The sequence below is a fragment of the Sebastes umbrosus genome, chromosome 18, assembly GCF_015220745.1.
Source record: "Sebastes umbrosus isolate fSebUmb1 chromosome 18, fSebUmb1.pri, whole genome shotgun sequence".
Classification (NCBI taxonomy): Eukaryota; Metazoa; Chordata; class Actinopteri; order Perciformes; family Sebastidae; genus Sebastes; species Sebastes umbrosus.
Window position 1 is genome coordinate 26494054 of NC_051286.1, and position 21545 is coordinate 26515598.

At 42.7% G+C, this 21545-nt stretch overlaps 2 protein-coding genes across 2 annotated transcripts; both read right to left on the reverse strand.

Annotated features, from left to right (window-relative positions):
- Positions 1-7876: 7876 nt before the first annotated feature.
- On the reverse strand, positions 7877-8875 carry LOC119477458 (trace amine-associated receptor 1-like). Its single transcript, XM_037751546.1, has one exon. It carries the CDS (start codon positions 8873-8875, stop codon positions 7877-7879), a length of 999 nt encoding a protein of 332 aa, XP_037607474.1.
- A 5897-nt stretch (positions 8876-14772) lies between these two features.
- LOC119477459 (trace amine-associated receptor 1-like) lies at positions 14773-17267 on the reverse strand. Its single transcript, XM_037751547.1, has 3 exons — positions 17049-17267; positions 16792-16900; positions 14773-15683 (listed from the first exon to the last, which is right to left on the reverse strand). Exons 1-3 carry the CDS (start codon positions 17265-17267, stop codon positions 14773-14775), a joined length of 1239 nt encoding a protein of 412 aa, XP_037607475.1.
- Positions 17268-21545: the final 4278 nt, after the last annotated feature.

The following is a 21545-nucleotide window of genomic DNA, read 5'->3' on the forward strand; positions in this document are numbered from 1 at the left end:
ATATTTTTCCTGAAATGATCATTCTGAAAGCTGATCTGAACCAGCTGTAAAAGAAAGCATAAATGAATGGATTGAGCATTGAATTTGAAAGTGTGAGCCAGTTAAGAGTTTCAAACAGTGGAACCAACATGGACACGTGATTCAAAAGCTGACAGCTAACATAGAGAAAGAAAGGAGTCCAGCACATCAGAAAAACTCCCATAACAATAGCCAGGGTTTTGCTGGCCTTTCTCTCCATCTTACTGGCAGTTGCTCCGGACTTTGTGTTCTGACAGGTTGTGTTCTGGATGCTGCGTGCCTGTCTCTGGGCAACAAGGAAAATCTTTAGGTAGATACAGAGCATTATGATCACTGGGAGATAAAATGAGAAAATCTGTGCCAAAATTCTTGCAAGTAGAAAATCAATAAAACAGTTTTCTTCACATTTTTCATTGATTAATCCTGGAATTGTACGGCCAATGGCAACTAGTACAGAAACACTCCAGCTTACCAGGATCATGACTGCAACAATGTTAAAATTTATCTTAGTTCTATAGTTCAGAGGCTGACACACTGCATAATATCTGTCAATGGAAATACAACATAAATTCAAAATGGAAGCTGTGCTCAGTGTTACATCAAAACTGCCTCGTACTTTGCAAAATAAATCTTCATAATACAAACATGAGCTAAGAGAGAATACCATGCTGAGAGGAAAAACTACAAGACCAACAAGCAGGTCCGCCACTGCCAGAGAGAGAATGAGAGAGTTTGTAGCAGTGTGGAGCTGTTTGAAGTAAATGATGGAGATTATTACAAGGAGGTTTCCACATATTGTGACAACACATAATGAGCCAAGGAAAATATATAATAATACACATATTGTAGAAGGGGTGCCTTTCAGGATGTAAGAGCCATTATCTATTTCATAACAGGGATGTATGTCATTAATATTGTCTTCTGATGCCATGTTTCTGGGTTCCTGCAAATCAGTTGTCAATTGACGATTAACAATACAAAAAATCCCATTAATTTAAAAGATTTTTACCTGCATGAATGCACAACTACAATAAGAGGTCCCTCTGTTGATGGGTGTTCTATATTACTGTGCCACTGCGCACAATCTTTTTATCCACCTGTATCTCATTACCATAATGAATGCATTATATAATGGTCCAATCAGATGTGGGACTTTTCATCGGGATGACATTAGATGCCAGATTAACATACTATACTGTAGATGAGATTTGCTTTTTAAATCATTTAATTCTACCAGAATTGCTAATATCTGATACACCATTTAGGTAGGCCTACCAGGGTCTTTTCCCAAGGACATGAAACCAAAAGTCTATTGGCCTAACAAAAATAAAACCTACCCCCATGTCTTTAAGATTTTAGAATGGGCCCACTCTGAAAAGTTCATTTCAGGTTAGTCCTAATGCAGTAATGTCATGATGCAAAACAATTCATTATTTTACAGCAATAGTAGTAGTTAAAGCCGTAATAATAGAAGGTACATTATCAGTGGCCAATCTGTATTATGCTAAAGCGTGTAATATATTCACCTGTCCACCAGAGGATAGCGTGTTTGCCTCGCCGAGGCATGAATTTTACACTCATGAAGATGCAGTACCAGCACTCCGGCCACAAGCTACAGCCAATGAGAGCGCAAGACACGGGTTTAGGGGAAACCTGGGGTAGGCGAGGTCACCTGTAACAATAGGAACTTACTGTATGTGTTGCAATTGCCACACGGAGCAAAGTTTTTGATGCACCCAGAGGAATAAATAGCAAAATAGAAGTGTGGAAACCAGTGTAAACAGGCTATTTTGTGAACTAATGTAACAACGACCACGTCTTGCGCATGGTATCATGTCATTTACTTTGTATTCCTCGCCTGTTTTCGTGACAAAACGTGATTTGGAGACCTAATCTGGGATGCTTTTTTGAGGCGCTTAAGATACACGAAAACTCACGAAAATTGGAATACGTATCAGAACTGGCAAAATTTCAAAGTTCTGAGGTGATTTGGCTCGGGTGTCGTCAGCGGGCTCCATAGCGCCCCCTAATGCAGGCCGGTTTGAGAAAAAATACTTCAATCATCACGAAATTAGAGAAGGTCATTCCCTACATCAGCAAGAGTGTATTTAATTTTTTTGATTTTTTTGGCCAACAAAAAGTCGGCCATCTTGGATTTCCTGCATTCTTTTCAAATTTACGAACACAAGTTTGAGGACTTTACTAGTTTACAAAAACTCATGAAACTTTACATGCATATTCACACTAGTAATTATTTCAATTTGGTGTTGTAATTGGGCTTGGGCGTTTTATGTTGGCTCTTAATCTCCTCCTTAATACTTTTAGCCTTTGAACATACCTTTGACGCCCTTGGTGTACTCGAAAAATCATGAAAGTTGGACACCTTTGAACTTTCCGTGAATGTACAGCTATTGGGTTCAGCGTGTTAAGCGGGTTCCATAGCGCCCCTTAATGCGTGGAAGGCAATAGTTTGGAAAAAGTTGATCCTATATTCATGAAATTTGGTAGGCACATCCCGATCATTATTTCAGACATATTTCTTATTAGGTTTCATTAGCTCCGCCCACGCGGAAGTTGGCCATTTAGAATTTTGTGCATTTTTCATGTATTTTATGCATACGTTTACATACTCCTCTTAGAGAGTTTATCAGATTTGCATAAAATTTGGGTGGTGTAACTGTCAAACTAATGTGACGCTAAATTGTGAAGGAATTTTTTATCGATATATAAAACTGTGATGTCATTGGTCAGGTGAGAAGATACCATTTTATCACATACTCCTCCTAGAGGATTCAAGAGATCCATCTCAAAGTCTGGCAGCAGAATTTCAACACCTTCACGATGCAACATTGCGAAGCTTTTGTGTTTTCACAGAACGGCATTGTTGTGGTGGTGTGGCGAATTTCGATGTTTTGACATGACACAGGAGGCTGTTGTAACTTGGCTTTACATAGTCCAATTTGCCCCAAATTTCACAAACTGGATAAGAGTCCAGGCCTGAAGACATATGTGCCATTATGAGTTATAGTCATAGCGCCACCTACAGGAAACAGGAAGTTGTTGTAAACAATACATTGTCCAATCTGCCCAAAGCTTGATATGTTTTATAAGAGTCATAGCGCCACCAACAGGAAACAGGAAGATGTTGTAAATTGATTATTGTAGGGATTTGGTAGGAACAGGTTTGGTTATTATCAAATTAATTAATAATATCAAAATAAATAAATAAAAATTATCAATAAACATTAATAATAAACGGGTCACCACCCTGGAATCAGGGACCAATAACCAAAAAGGTTAATATAGTAAAGTAGTATACTAAACTATCAATTTGGGACTTTGATCAATGATTAAATTAATAACTATAACCAAAATAGATGGTAAACGTTGAAGGATATTGGAGTTCTTGACACAGCAGAGGTTGGCATTATTCACTCTTGTACAATATTAAACAGACCAGCATGTATATTCCACAAACATTTATTCACAAGATAATAAAGGTGTAAAACACAATATTAATCTAACTAAGTAACTAAACTAAACAAACCAAACACAGCGTGTGAGCATGTGTGTGTGTGTGAGAGAGAGAGAGAGAGAGAGAGAAAGAAAGAGAGAGAGAGAGAGAGAGAGAGAGAGAGAGAGAGAGAAGATGGCTTGCTACTTGTCTCAGGATGTCTGCATGTGCCTACAGACAAAATGGCGAGCACTTTTAAACTACAAAGATGGCTGGATCAGAGATGGCCGCCAACATGTTACTACATGGCCTCTTTGATCTTCGGAGCACCTGTGCTCGGAAAGGACAAAGAGGGGGGTGATGTGGGGTTTGAGATTATCTGAATGTGTATGTTTATGTTTAAAACTAATTCAGTTTATGTATGTGATCTTAATGTGTGTCAGATACTGCAGTGGGTTAGAAAAGACGGTTAGTTTGCATGCAAGACCGTGTCTATGTGAAGCATAAACTAAACACATCAGATGTGGCGAAGCCAGCTACCCAAATATCTTCACTACAAATAATATCACAACAGTCAAACTCAATGAATAACATTAAACATATTAAACACATATACAGGTACATTCTAGAAATCAAAGTTGAACAGTCTTGCTCAGCCGTGTGCAATTACTAATGCTAAGGTAAGCCCAGTACGTTACCAATCCATGGACAAAAAGGCTGGTAATTCCATGTGCTGAAGTTGTGGTTCTAAGTCAAAGATGTTGTCTTTGCTTTTCTCAAATCCAGTTTTGCAGATTGGAGGAAGCTGGTTGCTCCAATAGTTTCTTCCCAGCAGCTTGTTAGCTTGGTGCTAATTCCCTTGCTGTTCCTCGCGTCTTCTGCCTTATAAGAAAAGTCCTTGGTGTTTCTATGTCTGTTTCCTAACAGGCCATAGATCAGAGAGCTTAGGTGGGGATAGCAGTAGCTCACCTCCAGCAGGGCCAAAGAGTGAGAAGAAAGAGCAGAAAGAGGAGGAACAAAGAGATTCCTCTGGTTTTGTCCTGGGTGAATTTCACAAGTATGTGTGAATGCTACGGTAGCCATTGGCTATTGAGCTGAGTCCATGGGTCAAGGATCATGTTACTGAGTTCGTGTGGTCACTTGCCACCAGTCACATTGGTGGGTCCCAACACTGTACATTGTCTAATCAGCCCCAAACTTGACATGTTTTATTAGAGTCTTTAGCGTCACGCTCCACGCAGAAATTACCCTCTAACTGTTGCGTGCAGTGTCCGACTTTCATGGAAATGCACAGCAGCGGGTACCCCCAATGTGCGCAAAGGGGCGAGGGCCTGTTCAACGCTGCTTGCAGCTTTGATTATTATTATTTTATATCTTTGAGTGCAAAAACATGGTGCTGACGTGGCATGCTGGAGAATTTACATTATTCGCCATTGAAAGACAAACTGTTGTAACTCGACTGTACTTTGTCCAATCTCTCCATTACTTGACCTACTTCATAGTAGTCCAGGCCTGATGACATCTTAATGGCAATATTGACTCAGTCATAGTGCAACCTACTGGCAACAGGAAGTCAGCGTTATGTGACAAACATCATCCTATTTACATGAATTTGACATTGTGTGATCAACACTTGATATAGAGCGACATAATACATTTCTTGCCCGTGTTCTCTAGCGCCACATAGTGGACACAGGCAGTGGTGAAAAATTGGCAATCCGTAATTTCCTGTTCCACTCAATACACGCAGGAAATAACGTCTAAATTGTGCATGCAATGTCCAATGTTCACTATTTTAATGATCTATAGTACATGGTTGAAATTGCATGGCGCAAGTGCATTTAGGGCGTGTCCGAATCCACTTTTGCTAGTTAAGCAGCGCACAATCGGGGCGCAAAGTAAGGGGCTATGGGGGTTGTATTTAGTCTCTTAATTAATCATAGTTGTGTTTTGCGCAAAAAAGGAATTAAACCAATGTCAAGATTTTAGTTTAAAGGTGGACCCAAACACAGAGAGACCAAGCAGGCAGGTGAATTTAACAAAAATTAGCTTTTAATATCTAAAGCTGAAGTAACAAAACAAAGTTGACAAGAGAAAAAAAACAGAGTCCAGACTTGAGGAAACAAACAAAGTACAAATGAGATACACCAAAAACTAAACTGAGAACAAAAAAACAGAAGACACGAGCAGCACTGGCTGGATGAACACTAGGAACATGGCAGAACAAGGCAGGAGTGACAACAAACTGACAAAGACACATGGGAACACATAGGCTTAAATACACAAGGAGGGCAGGGTGATTACACACAGGTGGCACTAATCAGAGCGGGGTAAACAATCACAAAAGGCGGGAAAACAAACATAGGCAGGAAATAAGAATAGACATGACACAGGAGGATTGAATTCCGGGACAAGAGGGTACAGAAGATCTCAGACAGGCGGCCCGAGGGCAGGGCAGAGACAGAGCCGGGAAACTCGGGCAGACGGCTCGGGGGCAGAGCAGGGACAGAGCCGGGAAACTCGGGAACTTGGGGCTGTGGCCCAGCAGTGAAAAGGACAGGGTCTTGGGGCTGCGGCCCAACAGGGACAGGGTCTTGGGACTGCGGCCCAGCAGGGACAGGGTCTTGGGACTGCGGCCCAGCAGTGAAAGAGACAGAGCATGGCTGAATCCTAGGCGGAACAGGGCGTGGCTGAAGCCCAGGCGGAACAGTACGTGACTGAAGCCAAGGCGGCCCAACCGGAACAGCAGGTGGTTGCGGCCTAACAGGAGCAGCAGGTGGTTGCAGCCCAACCGGAGCAGAAGGGGTCAGCCGGACCCTGACAGGATGCTTGGATCAGGGGTCGGAAGGATCTCCGACAATATGCTTAGATCAGGGGTCAGCCGGACCCCCAACAGGAGACGTGAAGCAGGAGTCGGCCGGACAACCGACAGGGCATGTGGAGCAGGCGTCGGCCTGACCCCCGAAAGGACACGTGGATCAGGAGTTGGCCGGACCACCGACAGGACATGTGGAGCAGGAGCCGTTTGTACCACCTACAGGACACGTGTATTAGGAGTCGACTCTATGCTCTAACAAAGTGCCTAACCACAAGTCATTTTAAGACCAACACACCCCTGGGCACACAGATGGGTGCAAGTCCTTACACAACGTGGGCCCTGGGTGTCAAAATGACAACTGTGTCGGTCTGAAATGACCGTTTCGCTGCGCTGTGTGCCGCTTTGCAATGGCTGTAAGATCGTGCAGGCAATTTTGATGATAATACGATTTTTGTTTTAGAGACAGCACTGTCCTCTGTATCAGCTAATCAGCTAAGATAAAACATTAATGTATAGACTGGAAAAATAGTTTTTGGATTGATAACACTGGAAGTGGGGTCCCCCATAAGTATGATGGTTACTAACTAAGCCATAGAGATGAACTTTCATTAAACTTTCATTATAAATCCTTAATGGATAAAGAAACCCCCACTTCAATTTCATTAAACCTTCGATATAAATCTATATGGACAATGAATAAAGAAACCCTAGCTCTACCAGCTGTAACATTAAAGGCATCTACACATTAATGCATCAATAATTTTAATCCAGTAATATATGTTATTATGAAATGGGCCCTTCTGCATAATGAGTAATTTTACTTATTTACTTATATTTACTTGTATATTTTGATGCTGATACTTTTGTGCTTTCACTCAAGTAACACTTTGATCACATGGCTTTTACTTGCAACAGAGTATTTCTACACTGTGGTATTTCTACTCTTGCTTCAGTAAAAGATCTGAGTACTTCTTCCTCCACTGGCTCTATCCATAATGGTTTTGTCATGTTTGAATAAAGAACACGTTTGAATGCCAAAACAGAACTTGGCCTCCTCAAGGTGTTTGACACATTAATGTAGAGCTGATGACAAACTCTCAAGCCAAAAGTTTGGGTTATGTGCATATTTTATTCTTTTTGCTTGTCTCATACCTTTCTAAATAGTTGTACCAATTACAATGGCACATAGTGAAAGTGTTCATAACAGAAAAAGGTTCAGATGGGGCCAACAATTACATTTAGAGTCCAACTGTGTGAAGTGTGAACATTTTACTCAATAAAAGTGTCATATAGTGCCAGGAAGTGTTGGAACAAGCACATATAGAATATATATGTACAAGTGAGCATAGTGTGTTTAAGCTATTTACATGATTGCATAAACTGACAGCTCACTATAATAAACCTTTGTGCCTCAGTCAGTGTTTCACCTTAGTATGTCATTTTCATTGCATAATTAAAAAAAACATGCAAAACATGACGCTGGGTTCCAGGTTGCAGAGTTGAATGACACATGCTTGATCTTTATTGTGCCAAATTTAATCGGATCTGAGTCGCTCGTTGGCTATTTCACCACCCCAAAAAATGTGTCACAGCAGTTTTGTGTTCGTAAAATCACCTTGAAATATTTTTCCCGAAATGATCATTCTGAAAGCTGATCTTAACCAGCTGTAAAAGAAAGCATAAATAAATGGATTGAGCATTGAATTTGACAGTGAGAGCCAGATAAAACTTTCAAACAGTGGGACAAACACTGAAACGTGATTCAAAATCTGAAAGGTAAAACAGAGAAATAATGGAGTCCAGCACATCAGAAAAACTCCCATAACAATAGCCAGAGTTTTGGTGGCCTTTCTCTGCATCTTACTGGCAGTTGCTCCAGACTTTGTGCTCTGACAGGTTGTGTTCTGGATGCTGCGTGCCTGTCTCTGGGCAACAAGGAAAATCTTTAGGTAGATACAGAGCATTATGATCACTGGGAGATAAAATGGGAAAATGGGTGCCAAAATTGTTTCAAGTAGAACATCAATAAAACAGTTTTCTTCACATTTTTCATAGTTTGATGCTGGATTTGGAAAGCCAATGGCAACTATAACCGAAACACTCCAGCTTACCACAATCATGACTGCAACAACATTAACATTTATCTTAGTTCTATAGTTCAGAGGCTGACACACTGCATAATATCTGTCAATGGAAATACAACATAAATTCAAAATAGAAGCTGTGCTCAGTGTTATGTCAAAGCTTTCTCGTACTTTGTAAAATACATTTTCATAATACAAACATGAGCTAAAAGAGAATGCCATGTTGAAAGGAAAAACTAAAACACCGATAAGCAGGTCCGCCACTGCCAGAGAGAGAATGAGAGAGTTTGTAGCAGTGTGGAGCTGTTTGAAATAAGTTATGGAGAATATTACAAGAAGGTCTCCACATATTGTGACAACAGATAATGAGCCAAGGAAAATAAATAATAAAACACATATTGTAGAAGGGGTGCCTTTCAGGATGTAAGAGACATTATCTATTTCATAACAGGGATGTATGTCATTAACATTAATATGGTTGACGGTGTATTCTGATGCCATGTTCCTGCAAATCAGTTTTCTATTAAATATTAACAATATTTAAAATGTAAAAAATGATGTTCATTTAAAATAAATTACTTATATGAATGCAAAATTACAATAATAGGTACCTAAAAGATGAGAATGATTTTCAGTTCATGTCATACCTTTAAAATGCTCGTTCATACATCAGTGTTGATGGATGTTCTTCATTACTGTGCCACTGTAAAAAATATTTTTTTACCAACCTGTATCTCATTACCATAATGAATACATTCTATAATGGTCCAATCAGATGTGATACTTTTCATTGTGATGACATTAGGTGCCAAACCAACAGTGTAGATGAGATTCACTTTTAAATCCTTTTTGAATTATATCATTTTACCAGAATGCTAATATCTGATTCACCATTTAGGTAGGCCTATTAGGGTCTTTTCTCAACGACATGAAACCAAAAGTCTTCTGTCCAAACAAAAAAAACTCTAACCATGTTTATTTAAGACGTGAGAATGGGCCCACTCTGAAAGTTTATTGTCAGGTTAGTACTAATACAAGCAGGCAAAAGTGAGCATGGCTCAAGTACCCCCACTAACTGCTTGACCCCTACTAAAGTAGGGCCAAAGGTTTTGCCCTTTAGGAACTAATGGAACAAGTTCTTCTCCGGAAACGAAACTGAAGTGAAAAAAATCACAGTTTTTGGACAAAATTTGTAAAGTTTTGGGGAGCCTGGACTTCTAACACAAAAAAGGCACAACTATACCACACTGTCAACCATCATACCAAATTTGAAGTTCCTAAGTGAAACAGTTTTCGAGTTGTACTCTGGAAACAAAATTGAAGTCGAAAAAATCAGTTTTAGGCCAAAATTTAAAAAATGTTGGGCACCCTGGACTTCTAACCCCCAAAAGGCACAACTAGACGACACTGTCAACCATCATACCATATTTGAATTTCCGAGTTTCCGAGTTCTGCTCCGGAAACTAAAGTGTGACTCCCGAACGGACGGAGGAACGGATGGATGGACATGCTGAGCGCTATATAGCCTTGAATACATTGTTGCGGCGGTATAATAATGTCCTGATGTGAAAAGAATTCATTATTTTCACAGATGCAGTGATACCACATTTTTTTAGACCAAGTACAAGTACAAGTACTTACATTTTGATACAGGAACTTGGCTTGGGTCCTCAGGAGTTGTAGCATTTATTCAACCACAAATAAACTGTACACACTGCACAGCTACGTTCACAGCTATAACTTTACTGATAACTTCATACTCATCATCACAAACTCTCTCTATTTCTCTCTCAACTGGACACTCGCTAATGTTATGCCGGGCTTGCAATACACTGGTGGAAATCGTGACAGTATGCTAGGCAGACACACAGCTAACAACATTGCAGTTTAAGACCAAGGTGGTGGTACCGATTTATAAAAAGAGGGACCGGAGGGTGTGCTCCAATTATCGGGGTATCACACTACTCAGCCTACCGGGGAAAGTTTATTCTAAGGAGCTGGAAAGGAGGCTCTGACCGATTGTTGAACTTCAGATTTAGCTAGCTAAGGCTAAGAAGCTAGGCTAAGAAGCTAGGCTATATCATGGAACGGGCTACATGTTACTCTGTGTAGCGGGCTAACGACAGTAGCCTACATGCAGATGAACAGAACCAGGGTCTCACTCCATGCGCACGGAGCTCACCCCACTCACCTGGCATCCCTCCCGGTTCGGGAGAGTAGAAGTGGATCTGTTTGTAAGCAGACACAACACCGATTGCCCGATATGGTTCTTGGTTCTCCTGGAATAGTCAGCTTGTGTGAGCTTTCTTTTGGAGCTTGTTGAGCCTCACACAGCTCCCACAGACTCCTCTACTACCCTGAGAATCCTGGGGTTGTAAACACAGCAACATAGAAAGAGCAAGAGCTTTATGTTTGCACTGAACTCTGTGCTGAATATCAGTATCTATTGATGTATTATGTATTATCCAAACTGCCTGTATTTTGGGTTTCTACTAGAACATGGTTACAGGCTTTAAAGTTAAAAAAACGCTTTATTTTTCTCATACAGGCTGTGCTGCAGCACCTAGCAGGTAGCGCTCAACGCAGCAGCACGCCTCCTGACTACTCTCTCCCTCTCTCTTGCTGTTTTTTTTTTAGTCTTTAGATTTTTTTTTAGTCTTTAGATTGTCTTTCGATTGTTTTCTTCATAGCAGTATGTGTATTAAACCTACTGTCATCACTTATGATAGACAAACTTTACTGGACATTGGAAGAAACAGTTTGCCTACCCAATGCAGTCTGCCTGCATTGGTCCCGTTGCCTACCAAACACCGTCACCGGGCGAAACGCGGTAAGAGAGCCGGCGTCCAGGTGAGGAACAAAACAAGACCTCATAGTACCGCAATGCCAAGCATATATTTGTGCATTGCACAGTCCTTGAACAACAAACTGGATGATATGCGGGCCAGGATTGAGTTTCAACGGGAAACACGAGACTGTAATGAACTGTGTTTCACAGAGAGCAGGTTGAATGAAAACACTCCTGATGCTGCCATCGGATTAACAGGCCTTCCACCTTTCCAACATTATAGGACTTTGGACAGTGGGAAATCTAAGGGAGGTGGTCTGTGTGTGATGATCAACTCTTCCTGGTGCAACGGTAGTAATGTTACTATCAAGGCGACTATGTGTTCACCAGACCTAGAGTTCATGATTTTAATGTGCCGCCCTAATTACCTCCCCAGAGAATTCTGCGCTGTTGCTTTGACTACTGTGTATGTCCCCACATGCGCCAACATCACGTCAGCTATGAAGGTGCTACACAAAACCATCCCAGCACTAGAATCAAAACATCCGAGTGCTGCTGTCATAGTAACCAGAGACTTTAAAAGGGCGAATCTGAAGAGCGTACTTCCAAAGTTTTACCAACATGTCAAATGCAACACAAGAGGCGGTGCCACACTGGACCACTGTTATTCCACACAGAAAGGTGCCTATGGGGCGTTCCCCCGTCCGCCGCTGGGGAAATCCGACCACAACGTCATCTTGTTGCTGCCCAAGTACCGCCGACTCTTAAAGAGACAGGCTCCCGCTACCAGAGTAGTACAATGCTAGTCAGAGGAAGCAGAGGACAGACTCAGGGACTGTCTGGAGGATTCAGACTGGGACATGTTTAAAGACACGACCAACAACAATGTGGAGGAATTCACATCAACAGTGCTGGGCTATATCAAGTTCTGCACGGACACTGTAGTGCCAACAAAGTCTGTACGTTCCTACCCAAATGACAATCCCTGGGTTAAAAATGCAGCTGTCAAGGCTGCACTTAAGGACAGGCACAGGGCTTGTAAAACCGGAGAGCCTACTGAGATCAAGATGACCAAATACTCAGTCCGCAAGGCTATCACTGTGGCTAACAGACAGTACAGAGACAAGTTGGAAGACAAATTCAAGGACTCCAACTCTAGAAGCCTGTGGCAAGGCTTACAGTCCATCATTAATTACAAAGGCAAAATAAGCTGTGAGGCAAATAACAACACCTCCCTCCCTGATCAGCTCAACTCCTTCTATGGTCGGTTTGAGGTTAACACAGCTAACCCTGCACCCGCTGCCCCACAACCCCCCTGCCTACCACTGTGTACCCCCCCTGCACAAGGCACTAACCCACCTGGAGGCGAAAGAGGGCAACTATGTGAGAATGTTGTTTATAGACCACAGCTCGGCCTTCAATACAATAGTGCCCTCCATTCTCATCTCCAAGCTGATGGCCTTAGGTGTGAACATCTCCCTCTGCAGCTGGGTCCTGGATTTCCTGACAGGGAGACCTCAGGCAGTAAAAGTGGGCAACAACTTTTTAACATACATGACCCTCAACACAGGTGCCCCCCAGGGTTGTGTGCTCAGCCCTCTCTTATATTCCATCTACACCAGTGACTGCACAGCCAGGCACAGCTCCAATGCCATCATCAAGTTCGCCGATGACACAACAGTCATTGGTCTGATATCCGACAACAACACCACGGATTATACGGACGAGGTGATGGCGCTCTCCACATGGTGCCAGAGGAATAACCTGGAGCTTAATGTGGAGAAAATTAAAAAGCTGATACTGGACTTCAGGAAGAAGGCTGAGCACACACACAATCCTATAACCATCAATGGTGCGGCCGTGGAGCGAGTCAGGAGCTTCAGGTTTCTTGGTGTCCACATCTCGGAAGACATGAAGTAGTATCGGCATGTGGACACACTGGTGAAGAAATCCCAGCAGTGCCTTTACAACCTAAGAAGGCGGAAGACATTTTTAATGTCCTCACCTGTACTGAGGAACTTCTACAGGTGCACTATTGAGAGCATTATGACCGGCTGCATCACCACCTGATATGGCAACTGCTCCAAGCAGGATCGACGGCGGCTTCAGAGAGTGGTGCGGTCGGCCCAACGGCTCACAGGTGGAGTGATGCCTAACTTGTAGGACATATACACCAAGAGATGTATAACCAAGGCAAACAGAATCATTGCTGATCCCAGCCACCCGAGCCACGGCCTCTTCATCAGGAAGCAGTCCAAGAGGAAGCCTGGCTACATCAGCATCAGAGCTAAAACCAACCACCTCAGAAACAGCTTCTATCCCCAGGCCATCCGGATGCTGAGCTGAGTCTCAAAACTGACCCTGACCCACTAGAGCCCTGTCTCTATCCATTCATCCATTCGTACCCACCTCCTCACCTTTGGTTACACTGCACTTATTGCACCACACACTTACGGGTGTGCGGGTGGGTGTATATTCTCTGTGTATATTCTCTGTTATTTATTTTAGAATTGTGTATGTATTCTCTATCTCATATTTATCGAACAATTTGCTATTGTTGCTGTTATATTTATATGTTTATAAGGATGATTGTATTTTAATTCATTATTGTTAGTCAATTGATTGAGAGATCGATTGTCTATTATACAGGGATGAGAGAGTAACAAACAGGAACAAAGAATCTCACTGCCATGTCAATGTGTATGTAATCAATAAACTAAACTTGAACTTGAACTCAAACTATTTTCTCTGGTCTGTTTGAGCTCCACTAATGCTAAAGCTCTGTTCTGATTGGTCAATTGACCCACTCTTTGGACTAGACTCAAGCTCCTCTCTAACTAGCTTTTTTGCCTGGATAAAGAAACCCCAGCCTTACCAGCTGGAACATTAAAGTAATCTACAGATTAATAAATCAATAATTATAGTCCAGTAATATATGTTATTATGAAATGGGACATTTAGCATAATGACTACTTTTAATTATTAACTTAATATATTTTGATGCTAATACTTCTGTACTTTTACTCAAGTACTTGTAACAGATTATTTCTACACTGAAGTTTTTCTACTCTTACTTCTACCAGTACTACCAGTAAAAAATTGAAGTACTTCTTCCTCCACTGGCTTTTTCCATAATGGTTCTGTCATGTTTGAATAAACAACATGTTTCAATGCCAAAACAGAACTTTGCCTCCTCAAGGTGTTTGACTCATTAATGTAGAGATGATGACAAACTCCCAGGCCCAAAGTTTAGGTTATGTGCATTTTTATTCCACTTACAGTGGCACATATTACAGTGTTCATGACATAAAGAGTTTCAACTCTCAACAGGATGTTGTGAATTTATTTTTGCTGTGTTGGAAGTGTTGGAAGTGTTGGAACAAGCACATACAGAATACACATGTACACGTGAGCATAGTGTGTTTAAGCTTTTTAAATGATTGCAAAGTGACAGCTCACTATAATGCACCTCTGTGCCTCAGTCAGTATTTCACCTTAGTATATAGTTCATATTGCATAATTAAGAAAACATGCAAAACATAATGCTGCGTTACAGGTTGCAGAGTTATATAAAACATGCTTGAGCCTTTTCAGCACTTCAAAGGATACGTCACAGCAGCTTTGTGTTCGTAAAATCACCTTGAAATATTTTTACCGAAATGATCATTCTGAAAGCTGATCTGAACCAGCCGTAAAAGAAAGCATAAATAAATGGAATGAGCATTGAATTTAACAGTGCAAGCCAGTTTAGTGTTTCAAACAGTGGAACAAACACTGAAACGTGATTCAAAAGCTGAAAGGTAAAACAGAGGAAGAAAGGAGTCCAGCACATCAGAAAAACTCCCATAACAATAGCCAGAGTTTTGGTGGCCTTTCTCTCCATCTTACTGGCAGTTGCTCCAGACTTTGTGCTTTGACAGATTGTGTTCTGGATGCTGCGTGCCTGTCTCTGGGCAACGAGGAAAATCTTTAGGTAGATACAGAGCATTATGATCACTGGGAGATAAAATGAGAAAATAAGTCCCAAAATTGTTGCAAGTAGAAAATCAATAAAACAGTTTTCTTCACATTTTTCATTGCTTAATCCTGGAATTGTAGAGCCAATGGCAACTAGTACAGAAACACTCCAACTTCCCAGGATCATGACCACAACAGCATTAACATTTATCTTAGTTCTATAGTTCAGAGGCTGACAAACTGCATAATATCTGTCAATGGAAATACAACATAAATTCAAAATGGAAGCTGTGCTCAGTGTTATGTCAAAGCTGCCTCGTACTTTGCAAAATAAATCTTCATAATACAAACATGAGCTAAGAGAGAGTGCCATGTTGAAAGGAAAAACCACAACACCAACAAGCAGGTCCGCCACAGCCAGAGAGAGAATGAGAGAGTTTGTAGCAGTGTGGAGCTGTTTGAAGTAAATGATGGAGATTATTACAAGGAGGTTTCCACATATTGTGACAACACATAATGAGCCAAGGAAAATATATAATAATACACATATTGTAGAAGGGGTGCCTTCAGGATGGGTCAGGATGTAAGAGCCATTATCTATTTCATAACATGGATGTATGTAATTACCATTATTATGGTTGACAGTACCTTCTGATGCCATGTTTCTGGGTTTCTGCAAATCAGTTTTCCATTAACAATATTTAAAATATAAAACATATCTATTTTAAAATATTTTGACCTGCATGAATGCAAAACTACAATAATAGATCTTTCTGTTGATGGGTGTTCTTCATTACTGTGCCACTGTGCACAAACGTTTTATCAACCTGTGTCTCATTACCATAATGAATACATTCTATAATTGTCCAATCAGACATGGGACTTTTTCATCGTAACAACATTAGAAACCAGAGCAACATACAATACTATTGATGAGATTCACTATTCAAATCCTTTTTAAATTATTTAATTTCACCAGAATTGCTCAAATCTGTTACACCATTTAGGTAGTCCTACTAAGGTATTTTCTCAAGGACATTAAACCAAAGCTATCCTGGCCTAACAAAAAAACCCTAATCCAATTTCTTTAAAATTTGAGAATTGTCCCACTCTGAAAAGTTCATATAAGGTTAGTCGTAATGCAATAATTCCATGATGCAAAACAATTCATTATTTTCCAGCAATAGCAGTAGTTAAAGCAGTGATACTAGAACCTACATTAACAGCGGCCAACTCTTGGTGTCACGTTTTGCCTCGCCGAGGCATGAATGTTACACTCGTTTATGAAGGTGCAGTACCAGCTGGTGGCAACAAAACCGCTCACTTAGGTTTATGCAACTAAACCACTTATACGTAGTTCACACTACACAACTTTAGCCCTGATTTTCCACTCCCCGACAGTTTTGGAGCTCCCCGACAAAAGGCCCAGATCTGAGGCAAATCAGCATTGGCTCGCACTCACACATCAGTTCGAACGTCATTTGTGAACTGCTCAAAGACGCGAGCTGATGCCTCGCAGACACATTCCAGATATCTAGCATGCTAAATAGTATGTGTTTAGATCAGTTCCATTCCATTCCGTTCAGTTGGGTTCAGTCTGGCAGTGTTCAGCTCACGTATGATGCTGGGGTAGAAGCTGTTCTTAAGTCTATTAGTCCATGATGTGAATGACCTGAACCGTCTATCAGAGGGCAGCAGTTAGAACAGCTGATGTCCAGGATGAGAAGGGTCCTTAAGGGTGTTGGCTGCTCTGTTGAGGCAGCAGGTGGTGTAAAGTTCATCTAGAGAGGACAATGGGCAGCCAATGTCTATTATGAGTTATTTTGTCTTGGAATGGTTCAGGGCCAGATTGTTTTCCACGGACCACCCTGTCAGTTTTTGGACTTCATCCCTGTAGGCTGTCTTGTCATTTCCTGATATGAGTCCGACCACAGTCGTATCATCCGCAAACTTGATGATAGTGTTGGTAGGATGGGTGGGGGTGCAGTCTTGGGTGTAGACGGCATAGAGAAGGGGTCTCAATACGCAGCCTTGTGGGGCGCCAGTGCTGAGTATGAGGGTGGAGGAGGTGTGGGGGCCCAATCTGACCGTTTGGGGGTGATTGGTCTGGAAGTCCTTGATCCAGTGACAGATAGGTGGGAGAGTCATAAGTCATTCAGTTTGGAAACCAGTCCGTCCGGGATGACGGTGTTGAATGCTGAGCTGTAGTCTATGAAGAGCATCCTCACGTAGATGCCCTGTTGTTCGAGGAGGAGCAGTGCGGTGTGTAGGGCAGTAGTGATAGCGTCCTCATAGACCTATTTGATCTGTAGGTGAACTGGTGTGGGTTGAAGGTGGCTGGGAGGCTGGCTTTGATGTGCTGCTGGACCAGTTTCTCAAGGCACTTCATGATGACTGGGGTTAGTGCAACTGGACGGTAGTCATTGAGGCCACTGTTGACAGGTTTCTTTGGCAGTGGGATTATTGTTGCAGATTTCATGCAGGATGGGATTGTGGCTTTGGACAGGTTGAAGATCTTTGTGAAGACTACTGAGAGCGGGTCTGCACATTCTCTCAGCATCCTTCCCGTCACTCCATCCGGGTCTGCAGCCTTCCTTGTGTTGACAGCCCTGAGCACACGCCTCACCTCATGCTCCTGTGCCATGAGCGTGTGACTGTTGGATGGTGGATGGTGTGACTGTCTAAAGGCCGCATAACGAGCCTTTAAGAGAGTTCTGACCTCCTTTGTCATCCAGGGCTTCTGTTAGGAGTGCAGCCTCAGCCGATGCCCCATCTCGCCTGGTGATATCCCCAAGAGATCTAGGGGCTGGAGCCCCTAGAACGAAGCGTGGATCTTGGAGACAGCAATCTACTAAGCTGCCCAGTGGTCCAGTCGACATCACGCCAGTCCCCGGCCGACTCCAAGTCTGTTTCTGTGTTGGGGGTCCAGCTTACACCTGCTCCACATATCCTGTTGGGGACTCAGCTGACCCCTGCTCCTCGTATCCTGTCGAGGGACTGGCCGACGCCTGCTCCACGTATCCTGTCGGGGGCCCGGCCGACTCCTGCTCCAGGTATCCTGTCGTGAGTCCGGCCAACACTTGCTCCACGTATCCTTTTAGGGGTCCAGCCGACACCTGCTCCATGAATCCCGTCGGGGGTCTGGCCAACACTTGCTCTAAATAGCCTGTCGGGGGTCTGGCTGACACCTGTTCTGGCTGGGCCGCAGCCATCCCCTGTTCCGGCTGGGCCGCAGCCATCTCCTGTTCCATCAGGGCCGCAACCATCTACATCGCTTCCTCGTCTTCCTCCTGAAGGGTCCCATTGCCTCTGAGGTCGTCCTCCTGAGGGGTCCCGCATTCACCGCCGATGCCCACCGCCAGAGTTTTCCTGCTCCGCCTTTGCCCTGCCGCAAGATGGTCTGCCTGAGATTCCCTGTTCCACTCCTATCCAGCCCTCCATTCCTCAGTTCTCTGCATACTTGTTCCAGAGACCCTCCTCCAGACCTCCTCCACCCACCGTACTGGACTTCATAAACTGTCTAGGGACGTCTGGGATTCGTCCCTTAAGGGGGGATACTGTCATGTGCCTGGGTTTTTGTTGCAGTTTGTTTCCTGTTTTATTTTGAAAGTCATTATTATATTATTAAATAATTATCATTATTATATATATATATTGGTCGGGGAGCAATGATGCAGCAATTTCATCATGGAAGAGAAGGGACAAAAGGTAGTGTTAGTTTTGGCAATGATAATTTGGGTACCATGGCAAGATCTATCAGACTTTGAATGTTTCAGGAATATTGAGTATATGTGATGTTCCAAGGGTAAATCAGATAAAGTGAGAGCATGCTGAGGATTAATGGAGAGTGATTTAGTTGTGTATTCACCGCACCTGAGAAACCCGTAGAAGGCCATTAGCAGAACTGCTTCCAACATTAAGTCAATATAAGTTGAAAAATAACCTTGCCTTAACCTCGACATCAATTTATGCACCAGCGAAAAAGTGAGAGGCAGTCTTTTATCATTGCCTGGAGGACGCGCCTTTTTCAGGCCATTGAGGAGCAGCTGAATGGAAGGGTTCCCCAGAAGGCTCTGGGATGCTGGGTCTTTACAACGAATGGGGAACTGAATCCCTGCTAGCATGGCTTTGATACTTTGCATTTGAAGATTGCGGGACTCAAATGAAAATACAATGAATGCACAGGTTACAGAGATATTTACTGGAAAAGGACTAAGGAGGAGGTTGGCGCAAAAGGAAGAGAAGAAATACCAAGCTGAATCGCTTTAATTGTACTTTTGGCTAAACCAAGTCTCATGTAATTGGAGTGCTTAATCGAGAGTCATCTGATGGAATGAAGGGCATTGCATGCTGGCCGGCTTGGCCTGGGGACACATAGATTTGAACTCCCGAAATTTAAAAAGGAAGAGCATCAGCTACTCGATTCTCATGACCAGGAATGAAAGTAGCTTGCAGAATGAAATTATTTAGGACGCATGTCCAAGTTAATTGTCGCATGAGACGGTATATAGTAGATATCTTAGAGCGGCCTTTATTTATTATCTCTACTGTTGCAGCATTGTCGCAAAACTCCATGATTTGCTTCCTTGTCCATCTGCTGCCCCATAGCAAGCAAGCAACGACGATAGGATAAAGCTCATGGAGAGCAGTGGATTTGGATTTAAGGGACTTAATTTCAGCGGGCCAGACATCTGCAAACCACTCGTTATTGTAGAATCCCCCAAAAACAACAGAAGGGGCCGCATCAGTAAAGAACTGGAGGAAAACCGAAGACTCTACGAAGTCATTGTAAAAGAAAGAGATGCCATTCCATTTATCACATAACGAGGCCCAGAACTGCAGGTCTGAGCGACAGCCCTCCTCTAAGACTACAGTGTCATTTAGATTTTTAACAGAATGAACCAATGTTAGCAAGCGTGATACGAATGAACGACCATGAGGGATGATGCGCATCGCAAAGTTAAAGTGGCCTAACAGAGATAAGAAATCCTTTTTGGAGAGAATGGCAGCAGCAGACCAGAATTTGATGGCTTCTCTAATACGAGACAGCTTGTCTAGCGGCAATTATGCTTGCAAAAGTACGCTATCGAGGGTAATGCCGAGAAATTCCAATCGCGTAGAAGGGCCAATTTTCACTTCTGAAAGAGGTACACCTAACTCATGGAAGAAACTTTAACTTTGGAGATGCTGCAAGCTGGTGGGGATGAAGGAAAGTCAACTACTAGAAAATCGTCTAAGAGGTGCAGGACGAAAGGGAGTCTGCAAGTGTTATACAGAATCCAGCATAATGCTTCTGACAAAATGTCAAATATGCGAGGGCTACTGCGGCAACCAAAAGTCAGTTTACAGAAAAGTAAAACTTAAAATGCCATTTCACGCCAAAAAGATGCCATTGCAAAGGATGGAGCGTCATGACTTTGAAAGCATCTGTAATGTCCGCTTTCCCCAGCCATGCACCAACCCCAGCCGACTTAATCATCTGCACAGCATTATCTACCGAAGCATAGTACAAGTAAGAGGGCTCTTTAGGAACCAAGCTATTTACACTCTGAGTGGCAGAATCGTGAGGAGCTGAGAGATCAATGATAAGACGTTTTTTGTTTGAATATTTCTGGGTAGCGACACCTATGGGGCTTACTCTGAAGATGGAAAATGGGGATTTTGACAATGGACCAATCATATATCCTTTTTTAACCTCTTTTGATAGGAGCTCATCTACTATTTCTGGCTCCTTAAGCGCAGACTACGCTTTCCCAGATTTTGCAAGACAGAGCCTCCTGGGACACACGGAGCGTGGATGGCTGTCTCCGCACCAAAAGTACAATAAGGTACCAAAGACGGCGAAAGGAAAAACTGACACACCGTCATCAGGATGCAGCAGGTGCGGACAAATGAAAAAGCACTTCTGGAAAAACTTCCCTGCTCATGATGCCGAGTGTAGGAAATGTCATAAAAAAAAGGACACTTGGCAAAGAAATGCAGGTCAAGCGGCGACGTCCACGACATCACAGACGCACAGACAGAGAGCAATGAGGAGGATTTTGCTTTCCTGGGAGAAATGTGCTCTGAGGAAGAGGAGGAGTGGAAGGAACTGTTGCAGCTGAACAGGGAAAATACTGTTTTTAAACTGGATATTGGAGCCACTGTTACAGTGATCCCAAGCAGCACCTACTCCATCAAAAGTCACGGGACACTGCAGCCGCCAGGAAAAGTGCTATATGGACCAGGAAATCACAAACTGGACGTTAAAGGACGTTTCAAAGGCAAGTTGAACTTTGAAAGTAAAACAACAGAACAGGACATTTATGTTGTTGTTGCAGTCCAAGTCACTACTGGGTCTTCCTGCATTAAAAGCTCTTGCCCTGATGAAGCGTGTCTGCACAGTGCAGGCCCAGCAGGAGGATTTTAAAGCGCAGTACCCCACAG